Below are 12,083 nucleotides of genomic sequence, written 5' to 3'. Positions count from 1 at the left end.
CCAGTTATGGCTTGAAAATTATATTTTTCTGCCTTTTTTTTCCTGGAGATAAAACAATGCTTTCATTATGCATAAATGCTCGATGATGCCCGTAAAAAGCATGACAAATATTAGTTTTTTTAAAAAGAAAATGTTACATACAAATAAATATGGCATTAAGTACATAAGTTGAAGTAGTTTTCTTAGATTGCCCAGTGAATGTGTACATTTTAAAAAGCGCTGTATTATGTTATTTCTGCATCTGCTTGACTTGATGTTCTCAGCAATGAGGTGGGAAAAAATCATGTGCCTAATATATTGGTATTGAAATTAGCAAAAAGGGTTGGAGAATATCGGCATTTCAGATATCGGTAAAAAAACCCAATAACGTGCATACCTAGCTCAGTTACCAGAATTTAAACATGTAGTGTAGAACTCTTAACTGGGCTGACCTTGATCCTATGACATTACAGGGGAGATTATATTAAAAAGTATCCTACAAATTCGGCATGTGTGTCGAGCATCGCTCAGAAGAAAGAAAAGCCTACCTTTCAAGTATCTGGACTCCTGCTGTCGCTGACATCAGCAGACATCGATCATTTCAAGCCATGAAGCAGCTGGTCCCAAACTTCACCTCGAACAGAAACGTACATCTCCTCCTCCTCCTCCTCTCAGTCATAATGATCCCTCTTTTACACTCATTCTTTTTAAGCAGAGGAGATCTGCCTCGTGTTCGACTTGTCAACACGTTTAATGAAACGAGGAGGTCACAGGGCAAGGTCGAAGCATATTATAGTGAGGCATGACTTAAACCACTGTCCTGTACTGCTGACGTCGGGCAGAATAAACAGTTAACTTGTTTGGGTTATGAGATTCTCTTGCATCAGGCCTCATTTAAGTAGTGTTCATGTGTTAATAATATACAATATCTCAAATACTGCAAGGTGGCAACAATGTCAGAGGGAGAAAATATCAGGAATCGTGGCTCAAAGCTGGTGTCAAACCCCGGCTTTGTTAGAGAATATGTGGTTGGTTGTTTTGTGTCATGTATCATTAAAATCTTTAATAATCACATTTCGCAGTAGGAGTTGATTTCCAGGACGGAGCCGAGCTGCAGCAGGAGAACAAAGCTGCTTTCAGACCGCAGGTAGTGTAGACGGTCTGCGGCACAGCTCAGACTGGATTGAGTTACAACACAATCACCTCCAAACGTCCTTTAATTCCCTGTCGTTGTCGAGTGTGTGTGTGTGTGTTGCCTGAATTTATGTAACGTGATCAGTGCTTTCTATATTCAACGTCCAGAAATCAAACATAATTCCTGAGCAATAGATCATTCTCAAAGTTATCACTGATATAGTCATTTTGTGTTTACTCACAAAGCAAATGCAGTGGATACAAAAAGGATTAACAAAAACATTAACTTTATTCAGATTCCTTTACACACTGGACGAGGACGAACAGAGACGTTTGGATCGACTGAAACGGTGTTGCTAAATTAAGACATGCTACTCGGGATTAACACTCCCTAAAGCTGGTTTTGGAGTGATGTCACAGCCTCACTTTCGCGTTAAGTCTCAAGATTTCAGGACCTCTCAGACACCAAGAGGCCCATATAAAGAAAGTAAAGACATCTCATTTGGCATTTTTAAGACATTAAGTTAAGATTCAACATTAAGAGGCCTCAGTCGTTATCAGTAATGTCCAACGAATCTTTTGTCAGTGCTGCTTCTGTTGTTTGGCCATACGAGATATTAAAGAGGGATTAGTCGTTACAAAGGTCCTGGGCTGCATTTACTCCGGCATATTCACAGGCTGCATGTTGCCCAAAGCCTTTTTTTTAATCTGCCGTTTTATTGCCACAATTTTCCTGAGATGAAGAAGAGCGGTCCAGAGAGCCGAGGCATACTGAGAAAATTGAAGTAGGCCTATTAAGATCTTCTGAAGTAGTTACAGTAATAATCACGTAGATTTTCATTCAAATAAATGTCTAAGTCACTATCTATCGCCGAATGAGGTAACACAATGGTGATTGAGCCGATGGCCCACTGATGAAAGCCTTTGCATTTGCAGTATTACAGACTGGGTGTCTGTGGCGACTTTCGCAGAAAAAATCACAAGCAGCGCCCAGTTAGTGACGCGTTTTGCATCGCCCAGCAGTGGTTGGTCTGCCAGAGAGGGTAGGTGGAGCTAAGCGGCTGCTTTTCCGGTCTCTGCAAGTGTTGCGAGTAAACAGTAATCTACTATGGCTGAACAAACAAAGAAAAGATGGATGACTACAGATACCACTTCAACAATAAGTGAAAATCCAAAGAAAAAGAAACAAACTCGACGCTCAGATGAAGCAAACAGTCTAAAAAGGAAAGCGACCGTCAGCGAGGAAAATCAAGAGTTACAACCGGAGCCAACTGTGGACGTCACACATGCGACACTGTCTGGATATCTGGGAAGTGTGCTCCCGCAATTACTGTTTATCACCGTAGGTGCCGCCAAAGAGAACGAAACTGAGATCTTTGAGATTATAACTTTAAGTATTTCATGTCATTCTTAAGTCAATTGTTTGCTTAGTTTATCAAATATGGTCGATGGCCATTTGGATAACTGATGGGCTATTTGTGCTCGGCAGGTTTTACCTGCATTTAATCTGCAGGCCTCATTGTAGAAGTTATATTGGACTTCATCTTTACAAAAAGTAAAAAATGTTACTTTTGAATCTAATAATTTGTCATTTTGTTCTGACTGAAGATTCATACATTAAATAAGAGTTTGATTTATCAAAAAAAAAAATCGTTCTTTGGATTTGAAGCCTTATTTACAAATAGTCCCATGGGACATTTTAGACATCACATTTCATTGACATCTAAAGAAAATCTCCTCCTACTGTGATCAGCTTCTATTTACACGTAAACATCCGCGTTGCACAAATGATGTCACCAAGGTGTTTAAAATCAGCCTCTTTAACAGAAATTGTGTCTCTGTGAGCAAAATCATGGAACAACAAGGAAGCTTGACTTCTGCAGAGATGATCTTTTTTTACCTGTTGGATTCAAAATGCAAAAAAAAGAAAAAGACTTTAAAGAGAGAAGGTCATGTTGATCACATTTTTAAAATCAGATGTTGTGGAGGCTTTTAAATCTGTGTAACTCACCGTTTTGTTACTCTAGCTGCACCCCGTCACAGTTGTCTTTAGACTCTAACAGTCTGGAAAGAAAGGGAATGAAAATAGTTTAGATGTCAGAAAAAGCAGAGGGAGAATTTAAATAAATCCCTTAAAATACAGATTAAAGAGTAACGACACCTTCAGAATTAACCCAGTATAGAACTGAATGGCCTTATCTGACTTGGTCTTTTGGTTACCTGCTTAAAGGTTAAATTAAATCACAGTTATACGTCACAGAAACGATCAATGACTCACTCTGCCTGAGCCTTGAGGGCTTTCCGGGCCTCCCGAGCTTCGTGCTCCTCTGAAATCTTCTTGTAACAGTAGACCAGAACCACGATGAGCCACAGCTGCAGAACCACGATCAGCACGTACATCATAATCTCTGAGATTACAGACGTCAGCTCCCGATTGGCTGGGAAACAGGAACCAACAATGTAGCATTAGAGAGGAGGCATGTGCTCCAGGAATAAGACTGTGTTTACCAGTGCAGATTTCACAAACACGTGACAATAAAGAAAAAAAAAATCATCCCAGTGGTTGAGAGAAGCCCGAACATGCAGAGCCACAGTGTTGAAGATAAAGCCAATGTGGAAGTGCAAAAAAACTGCAGTTCCTCGAGTGTCCACTTAAGGTCCAGAAGCCAAAATTAAACCATCAGGGCCCATATTAAAGTGCCCATTTTAACAGCAAAAATAAACATGTTTACAGCCTGGTAGCTCATTTCTCTATTAATCTATTATATCTCACATGTCTTTATTATATTAAGCCTTAAATTATAGGGGCGGGATCTCTTGAGTGACAGGTGGATACTGCTGGCTGTCTGTTAGACGTCAACACAGACACTGAACTTAAAGCTCCAGTGAGGAACTTTTGGTTTGCGTTGGTTTTGGCGCCCCCTGTAGACAAAGCTGTACCTCTTTTCTCTTTGCTGATTTTGTCCTGTACATGCTTAAGTGGTGTTCTTTAACAAAAAATCTCATCGTGCTTTCTTTAAAGGGCCAGTTCACCAATTTTCAACCTCAGTCCTATCAAGCTATTATGAGGAGCTAATGCCATTAAAAAAGCAATTTGGCTCTGTGCCTTTGGAGGACGCGATCCGCTTCTCCAATGAGCCCTGGAAAACCTCCGCCAGACTATGTAAAACGCGCCATCTGGTGGAGGCCAGGGAGCTTGCTAAACTACACTTCCTCAATCTAGAACGCCCGCCTCCGATGTCATGTCTCGTTCAAAATCATCAGCTTTGAAATGTAGACTGCAGACCTGAAGATTTTTAGACGATCCACCGGTATATTCTCTTCATATTTCGGATTCTGTCCCACTCTGAGCCGTTGCCTGCAGTGAAACGGTAGTATTTCACTCCAGCGTCTCTTGCTGGGCCGTTCCTTTCAGAGGGAGGGGCGCAATGCATGCTGGGTGTTGTAGGAATGCAGAATGGGCAAAACCACAAACTGTTTGTACAACTTTCTCCACAGCTATGGCGCCAATTTCAAATATGATTCCTTCTATGGATTACAGAGAACACCAGCTTTGACTGACAGAGGCTTTTACAAGGGGCAAATCACTTTAAATTTTGCCCTGGAAGATGTAAACAAAGGCAGCGTGCAGTTAATCGCTTCGTCTGACAGCTCCTCCCCACCAGCAGGTTCAGGCATTAAAAATAACTTTGCAGAAATAATCAATCTTGTCGCTGATGGTCTGGTTTGCTGTTTTTAGCTTATTTGTAGGTTGTATTTTTTAAGGTACATATTTCATATTTTCATTGACAAAGACGAGCACTTTCAATGTAATCAAGGCGCCAAGAATGTGTAAAGTAGCATGAAAATTGAGGTTGTTTATGTAATACTTTCTCTGGGGCCGATCACATGGACCCCTCTATCAAGCCTGCCCAAATCACACACACATTATGCTATACTAGATCTTTTTAACATACCAAATCACTGAATTAGCTCTGTAATGGATAACTGTTTTGCAAAATGGCATGCAATACAAAAAACTGGCACTTTATGGGAGAAAATGTTATTTACCATAACAGGGTATCATTTTGTGCAGTATTTTTTTTTATCTTCCATGGAGGCATGTGGAACTATTTATCTTTCACTGTGAGTTATAACTTATCAACGTGGTCACGGGGCAGTAAAGATCTTTAAGAGGGGACACCAAATCCATTAACCGCCTCGGGCACCAAAACGGCTGTAGGCAATAATCTTTTTAGTGCATCGTGTACTGACAGAAGAAGCTTTAATCTCCAGCTCAATGTTTTTGCCGGCAGTGCCTACATGTTCCAGGATGCATTGGGAAAGAACAGATCGATCAAGCTGTGTATAACACATAATTTATTTCCACCACAACCAGAAACAACAGTTAAATGCTGTTTATGCATTGATGGATAATTTGTTGCCATTTTTCTCCAGAGTGACCTCTTGTCTTTTGATACTTCAAGCATGTTTTGTTTACTTTAACTTTACATGTAACATAGTATTATTATATTGCCTTGTCACAGGTACACTCCACCTTACCTACAGCCACCACGCTGAGCTCCACCTCCTTCTCCACATCCACGTGCTCGTTGTACACAGGCAGGAAGAGCGTGCGGTGGATGGTGCAGCGGTACATCCCCGTGTCTTTGAAGGAGACGTTATGAATGTAAATGGCTCCGATCTGAATATCCTTGTTCATCGTCCCGTGCCACTCCAGGCGGTCGCTGAAATCTTCGTGGAGGATGTCGGCACTGGGGTGGTCATAGTGGAAAATCTGGGAGGAGGACAGAAGAACAAAAAAGCATGCATGTAACCTCTTTTAATTCCTACTGTAAATAGGTGTATATATGTAGATAGGTGACAAATTAAAGGTAAGGGGATAAAGGAATCAAATGCTGTGGCTTTTGCAATCACCAGATTTCAACACCTACACAATGTTAAACACCAAAAACGAGAATATTTTACGATGTTCAATCCTTTTTAAAGAGTACCAGAGATTTGTGTTTATGTTCCTTTATTTTGTCAAACCCCCCTACATTTAACAGCCCCCTCTGGTGAACTCACATGCCTGAACTCCTCCTCCTCCTCTCCCAGCGGTTTGAAGTGCCAGTCCACGGTGGCCCGGGCAGACACCTCCTCTCGTTTCTTACAGGAGATGCAGCCCAGCAGGAAGCCGTTTCCTGCCACGGCTTCTGTCAGAGAGTCGACCTCCGAACAGCCGGCATCACACTGAGACACTGCAAGAGAAGAAGAAGAAGAAGCCTCCCATCAACCATTTAGACTTCCACTGGGAAGTTAGGAATATCTGTTAAAGTCTTTGTAACTTAAATCAAGTACTTTTAGCTGCGAATATTTTTTGAATAATCCAAACTCCACTGCCTCTCAGTTTAACAATGGTTGATGTTTACTGCATCGAGCTCTTACTTTAAAAAGGGAAGGAAAGTTTTATTTTTGAAGCACTTTTTAACAAGAGAACCATTCAATGCACTGGACACAAGAAATACGGAGGTATGAAGACAATAAATAAAAGACACGCAGCAATTTAAAAGTATTTAAATTCAAACAGGAGAATCAAAATTACAGAGTGATTAGTTTAATTCAGTTAAATTTATGATTGTTTATTCAATTTAAATAATAGTAGTCTTTTAGAAAATGTAAAGTTATCTAAAGTTCTGTTTCATGTCTCTGAGTAATAACAGCTTCTCTTTTCTCTGATGACATTTGTCTTCAATGATGCTTCTGGTTGCCTTTCTGAGAGTTCATTTAACACAAGAAGTGAAATTAAATCAGCAGAATTTTAGATGATGACACTCTCTATTTGGTTTCTTACGAAAGGCATGAGAAGAGGAAATATCTATCTCATGGAAGAACATCTGATTTTAGCTATTATTAATTCCATCCATCCGTCCATCCATTCTCTATACCGCTTATCCTGTTCAGGGTCACGGGGGGGCTGGAGGCTATCCCAGCTGTCACTGGGCGCAAGGCGGGGTACACCCTATACGGGTCACCAGTTAATCACAGGGCTGACACATAGAGACCGACAACCTTTCACACTCACACCTACGAGTCACCAATGAACCTAACGAGCATGTCTTTGGACTGTGGGAGGAAGCCGGAGTACCTGAAGGAAACCCGCACATACACGAGGAGAACATGCAAACTCCAAAACTCCACGCCCCCTACGTCTGAACCGCCTACCAGGAACCTTCTAGCTGTGAGTCGACAGCGCTAACCGCAGCACCACTGTGCAGCCCTGTTATTATCAATTCACATTTTACATGTGCTTTTACAACTAAATTACAAATTTGCAGTAACTGAGATGTAACTTACTAAAATATAGTGAAGTGTTTCAATTAATATTAATAAGGTTCCTTTAAGAAAAACTCAAAGTCATACATTTCTGATAAGTAAATGACATAAAGGATTTTGTACTTACCAAAAAGGCTGAAGACAACTAAAAGAGAAACGTGGCAGATCATCTCTGCCAGCTGTTGAACAAATTATTAAACTTTTCCTTAAACCTACAGAGAAATATCTCTTGAGATTAAGATTACATTACTGGCATACTGACTCTGGATTCCTGATTAATCCCACACTCTTCACGACAAACTAGTCCACCCTTCAACCCAGACCAGACTCAGTCCATCAGTTCAACTATCTTGCATTTCACGAAGGCTGAAAACGCCTGAAAACCTCACAACACTGAAAATGTTTACTGAAAAACTTAAGTGCCCGTCTTCCTTCGCAGTTGTCTCTCCGGCAGTCACGTCTGACTTTAAGGCAGCTAAATTTAGAGTGTGTGAATCCGGAGTTGGATGATGTGAGTGTCGAAAGCTGTGCAGGAAACCTGAGCTGAAGAGACCCGATCTGTGACTACAGCCGGACTGTCCGAAGCCAGACTGCAGCCATGTTTCTCCTGATTTATCGACAAAGAAAAGTTCCCTCAAAGAGGAAAAGTTTCCTAAAGATTATATTTGTTTTGTCAGTATTGTTATTGTAATTTCTTTCCTTTCTATTATCTCATTGATATTATTATATGTAGTGAATTTTATCTTCATTCTTTATTAATACAGCAGCAGGGCTGTCATGCAAATTGTCCTGCAGTGTTTTGTTAATCAAATCCTTTCAGACCAACATGTGCAGAGTGGAGGGCTTGAATACATACCTTAGTGTGAATGCTTTATTTTTATATGCTCTGTTCTCTCGCCCCTCTCCACAGGTCAGAGGTCATGGTCAGGGGATTAGTGTCCGGCTCAAGGACACTTTAGCAGAGATACTCCTTCTTCTAGAAGAAAGTGTTAGCATTTCAAAGAGTTAGCATGTCCCTGCTCAAGGCAATAATTTGTTGAGGATCCTTATAGTTTACCTTCTTTCCTTATCATCTCTTGAAGCTAATTCCTCTCTGTTAAAGACGAAACCAGTGCCAGTTTTTTTTTACATTTAAGAAGAGCTCATTTCTCCAATTCTCAGTGTTAGCATTAGCGCTGTACATTACAGCGGTAATAACGAGATAATAGTGAGTTAATAGATTGATTATAACAAGGTAATAACTTAATGACAACGTGTTTATACTAAAATAATAACAAGGATTTCTAAGCTAATACAATAAAATGATGATAACCAAAATAATTACATGGTAATAGTTTGATATTAAAATGTGTATACCTCGGGTATAAGGGAAACAAAACAATGGAGCAATGAGACAAAACTTGGTGGTAATAGTAGAGTAATACTTTATAACAATATGGTAACAATTAAATTGTTATAACAGTGAAATACTTGGAGTTTAAAGTAATAATCTCAGATCAAAGATTTCCATGTAAATAAATGTCTGTTAAGTCACTGTCTATCGCCGAATGAGGTAACACAATGGTGATTGAGCCTATGGCCCACTGATTAAAGCCTGCATTTGCAGTATATAGCATTATTATGGACTGGGTGTCTGTGGCGACATTCATGGAAACAAGAATAGGTCAAAACCTAGTATGTGGCTGACCGCATCAGGTCAATGTGCGCTTTTGTAGGCAATGTGTTTCAAGGACTGTCCTCATGAGGCCGATGACAACGTGTTTGAAAGCAGGTTCGCGCTGGGGTACGTAGGTGAGGACAGTGGAGGAGCAGCCCCGCCTACTTCCCGAACAAAGTATCCAGAGCCGCATAGACAGAGAGTCAGTGGAGGTCCATTATGCTCCATGATCGGCCATTGCGATGTCGCAACTCTCTATACGGCTGTGAAGGAACCGTCACTCACTCAGTCAGTCAGTTACTTAGTCAGTCACATACAGACCCATGTGTAGGGCTGATCCTGGTGGTCAGCCAAAAATCACAAGCGGCGCCCAGTTAGCGTCTGCCAGAGAGGGTAGGCGGAGCTAAGCCGCTGCTTTTCCGGTCTCTGCAAGTGTTGCAAGTAGAGAGTAATCTACTATGGCTGAACAAACAAAGAAAAGATCGATGACTACAGATACAACTTCAAGAAAATGTGAAAATCCTAAGAAAAAGAAACAAATTCGACACTCAGATGAAGGCAAACGGTCTAAAAAGGAAAGCGACCGTCAGCGAGGAAAAAAAAGAGGGAGCCAGCTGTAGATGTCTGTTTAAATTGAGAAGTATCCTCCTGCAAATACCGTATATTGCCATTAGGGGGCACCAAAGAGAAAGAAACTGAGATCTTAGAGATTGTCAGTTTAAAGTATGGTGATATGGTGACACTATTGGGAAGATAATAATGATTTAACATGTGTTTATGTTTTTGTTTTTTTACAGTGTACAATGAGCGTAATACCCTGAAGATCACATGAAAGTCTAGGCAATCAAAATGTAATTATCATATCATAACTCTGACATGTGTCCTCCCTTATTTTCCAAACATTGCTTTTTCCAAGGTTATACAGTCGATTATAAAGTAAATATAATGCTGTGACTTTCTATGTATCAACCATGAATACTACACTACCCGTTGCTAAGTAATTTCATGGTAAAGGTTACTGTGAGGGTTATTTTAAGTTTAGCTGAGGTTGCTACTGAGGTTGCAGATCATCCATTCGTGTCGTGTAAGGTAATACATAGTGAATAGATAGAATAAAGAGGAAGTATGAGATGTTAAGTATGTACAATAGTAAGTTAATCTTGTTAGCAGGTTACCATATTGTTCCCAAAATATAATAAACTATTTTCACTCAGTTTTGCCTGGTTTCCATCTTTGACTGTGTTTTGTGATTTTCAGCCTTTGCTCCTAATCACCCTGTTATGTGACTTTTAGTCTTATGTTAACAAGATATTACCCAAAGCTATTACCTGGTTATCAACTGCATGGTATTACTGATTTATTACCAATCTGTCATCAGACAATTAACCATTTATTACCATGTCTATTTTTTTTTTTACTGTTTTGAGTAATAAAGCTATCAGAGGAAATCTGTACTCGTTTTGTATTCATTAAAAATTTGAAAATGTTCTTATTAATTCTCCTGAACCGACTGGCACGAATAAAACTTTAATTTGTCTTTGGTTTCTCTGTCGTCTTCTTGCTCTTTTCTTTTAGCCCACATACATTTAGTCAAGTCTTACTGAATGTTTGAACATGCTAAACTGACAATTACTTTTGTTCTTCCATCTTTATCAGCCTTGTTTGGAGAATCATAGAAAGAATTCACATGCATTTGGTGACTGATTTGTCTCTTAATATGAAGATTTGCTTGGGCCTCTCAGATTAATCTCTCTATTCATTAATCCGGCCACCATTCACCCACTTTTCCCTCCTGTTCATTAGAACCATTTTGCATATAGTCTAGTACAGAGTGTCTCCCCTTATCCGTTTTGATATCTGCCATTAAAGGCTGTGACAGTCAGTCAATGCCACTTTGCCTGTCAGAAAAACAAGGCCACTGAAGTCAAGGCTGACAAAACAGACATTGACTGAAGGCCTCAACTTGCGCGCTGACAACCATGACAGGGAGATTCACGTGGTCGCTACAGCCTGCGTGTTGACGTGATGAATGCTTTTTTTCTTTCTTAAAGGGGAAAACCTTGTTGCGAAGGCGAATTAAACATACACTATTTTAAAGTAAAAAAAAAAAGTACTGTGTCAGGGGTAGGACATCTGTAGTGCTTCTGCCAGACAGCCCTGTTTATGTGCTTGTGTGTTTGTGTATTTTGGCTGCGCTGGAGGTCAGGGATGTTGTCATGTGATGTAACCAGATGATACTGTGAAGCACTGAGCGCTTGATAAGGGACCTTGCCTCTTTTAACCTTGTGTGAGCCTGTGAATGATAATGACAATAAAATCAGCAGAGCAATCTTGAAAATGACACACATGTGACCAAAAGAGGGTGCGAGAGAGAGAGAGACCTTGGTGCTGGCACGCACATGAGGGGAGAAACTTCAAGGAAATGTTGATGATAAACTTGTGTGTGTGTGTGCGTGTGTGTTGTGTATATGGGGGGTGGGCTGCCCCTCTGTGACCCTACACAAGCATACACACAGTGAGTGACACACCTCCTTTCTCGTTATGCTGGTGATGTTTTTTTATTTTTAGCACAGATCGAGTTTCCAGTCGGCGATTCAGCAGCCAGAGGTGCTCAGCAACACAACTCCCTGTATCCTGGAGCAGAGTCTGCATATGTAACACAGACCCCCAGATCTCTGCTCTGTAGCGGAGCCGGAGGAGCGCTGATCGCAGGAGGAGGGGAGTCACATAGAGTGGGAAGATAGACGGTGGTAAACCTATGGAGAATGTGAAATTGCCAAGTCATTGTGATGCTCTGCCATCGATTTGAAAGGACACAGGAGCAACTGCCGGCTGAAGATTAAAACGGACAGGCAGGTAAAGACATTCATTTCAGCACATTTTCAGGATTGTTGGAAAGCAAAATAATATCAGCTTTGTAAATGTAGCCTTAAGCAGGGACAATGAGAGCACAACAATATGGTAATAAGACCGAAACATGCAAAGTGTGTACATACAG

General features: G+C 40.6%; 1 protein-coding gene across 1 annotated transcript; it reads right to left on the bottom strand.

The window, feature by feature from the left end:
* Positions 1–2,420: 2,420 nt before the first annotated feature.
* LOC138584692 (sodium channel regulatory subunit beta-1) lies at positions 2,421–7,598 on the bottom strand. Its single transcript, XM_069656988.1, has 6 exons — positions 7,556–7,598; positions 6,181–6,353; positions 5,656–5,890; positions 3,392–3,551; positions 3,125–3,177; positions 2,421–3,013 (listed from the first exon to the last, which is right to left on the bottom strand). The coding sequence occupies exons 1-5, from the start codon at positions 7,596–7,598 to the stop codon at positions 3,132–3,134; spliced, it is 657 nt and encodes a 218-aa protein (XP_069513089.1). The 3' UTR covers positions 2,421–3,013; positions 3,125–3,131.
* Positions 7,599–12,083: the final 4,485 nt, after the last annotated feature.

The sequence above is a fragment of the Semicossyphus pulcher genome, unplaced genomic scaffold, assembly GCF_022749685.1.
Source record: "Semicossyphus pulcher isolate SPU_LCO1_2020_fin unplaced genomic scaffold, fSemPul1.0.p SCAF_9, whole genome shotgun sequence".
NCBI classification, from domain to species: Eukaryota; Metazoa; Chordata; class Actinopteri; order Labriformes; family Labridae; genus Semicossyphus; species Semicossyphus pulcher.
The sequence above is the reverse complement of the archived record's forward strand: the minus strand, read 5'-3'. Positions and strand labels throughout refer to the sequence as shown.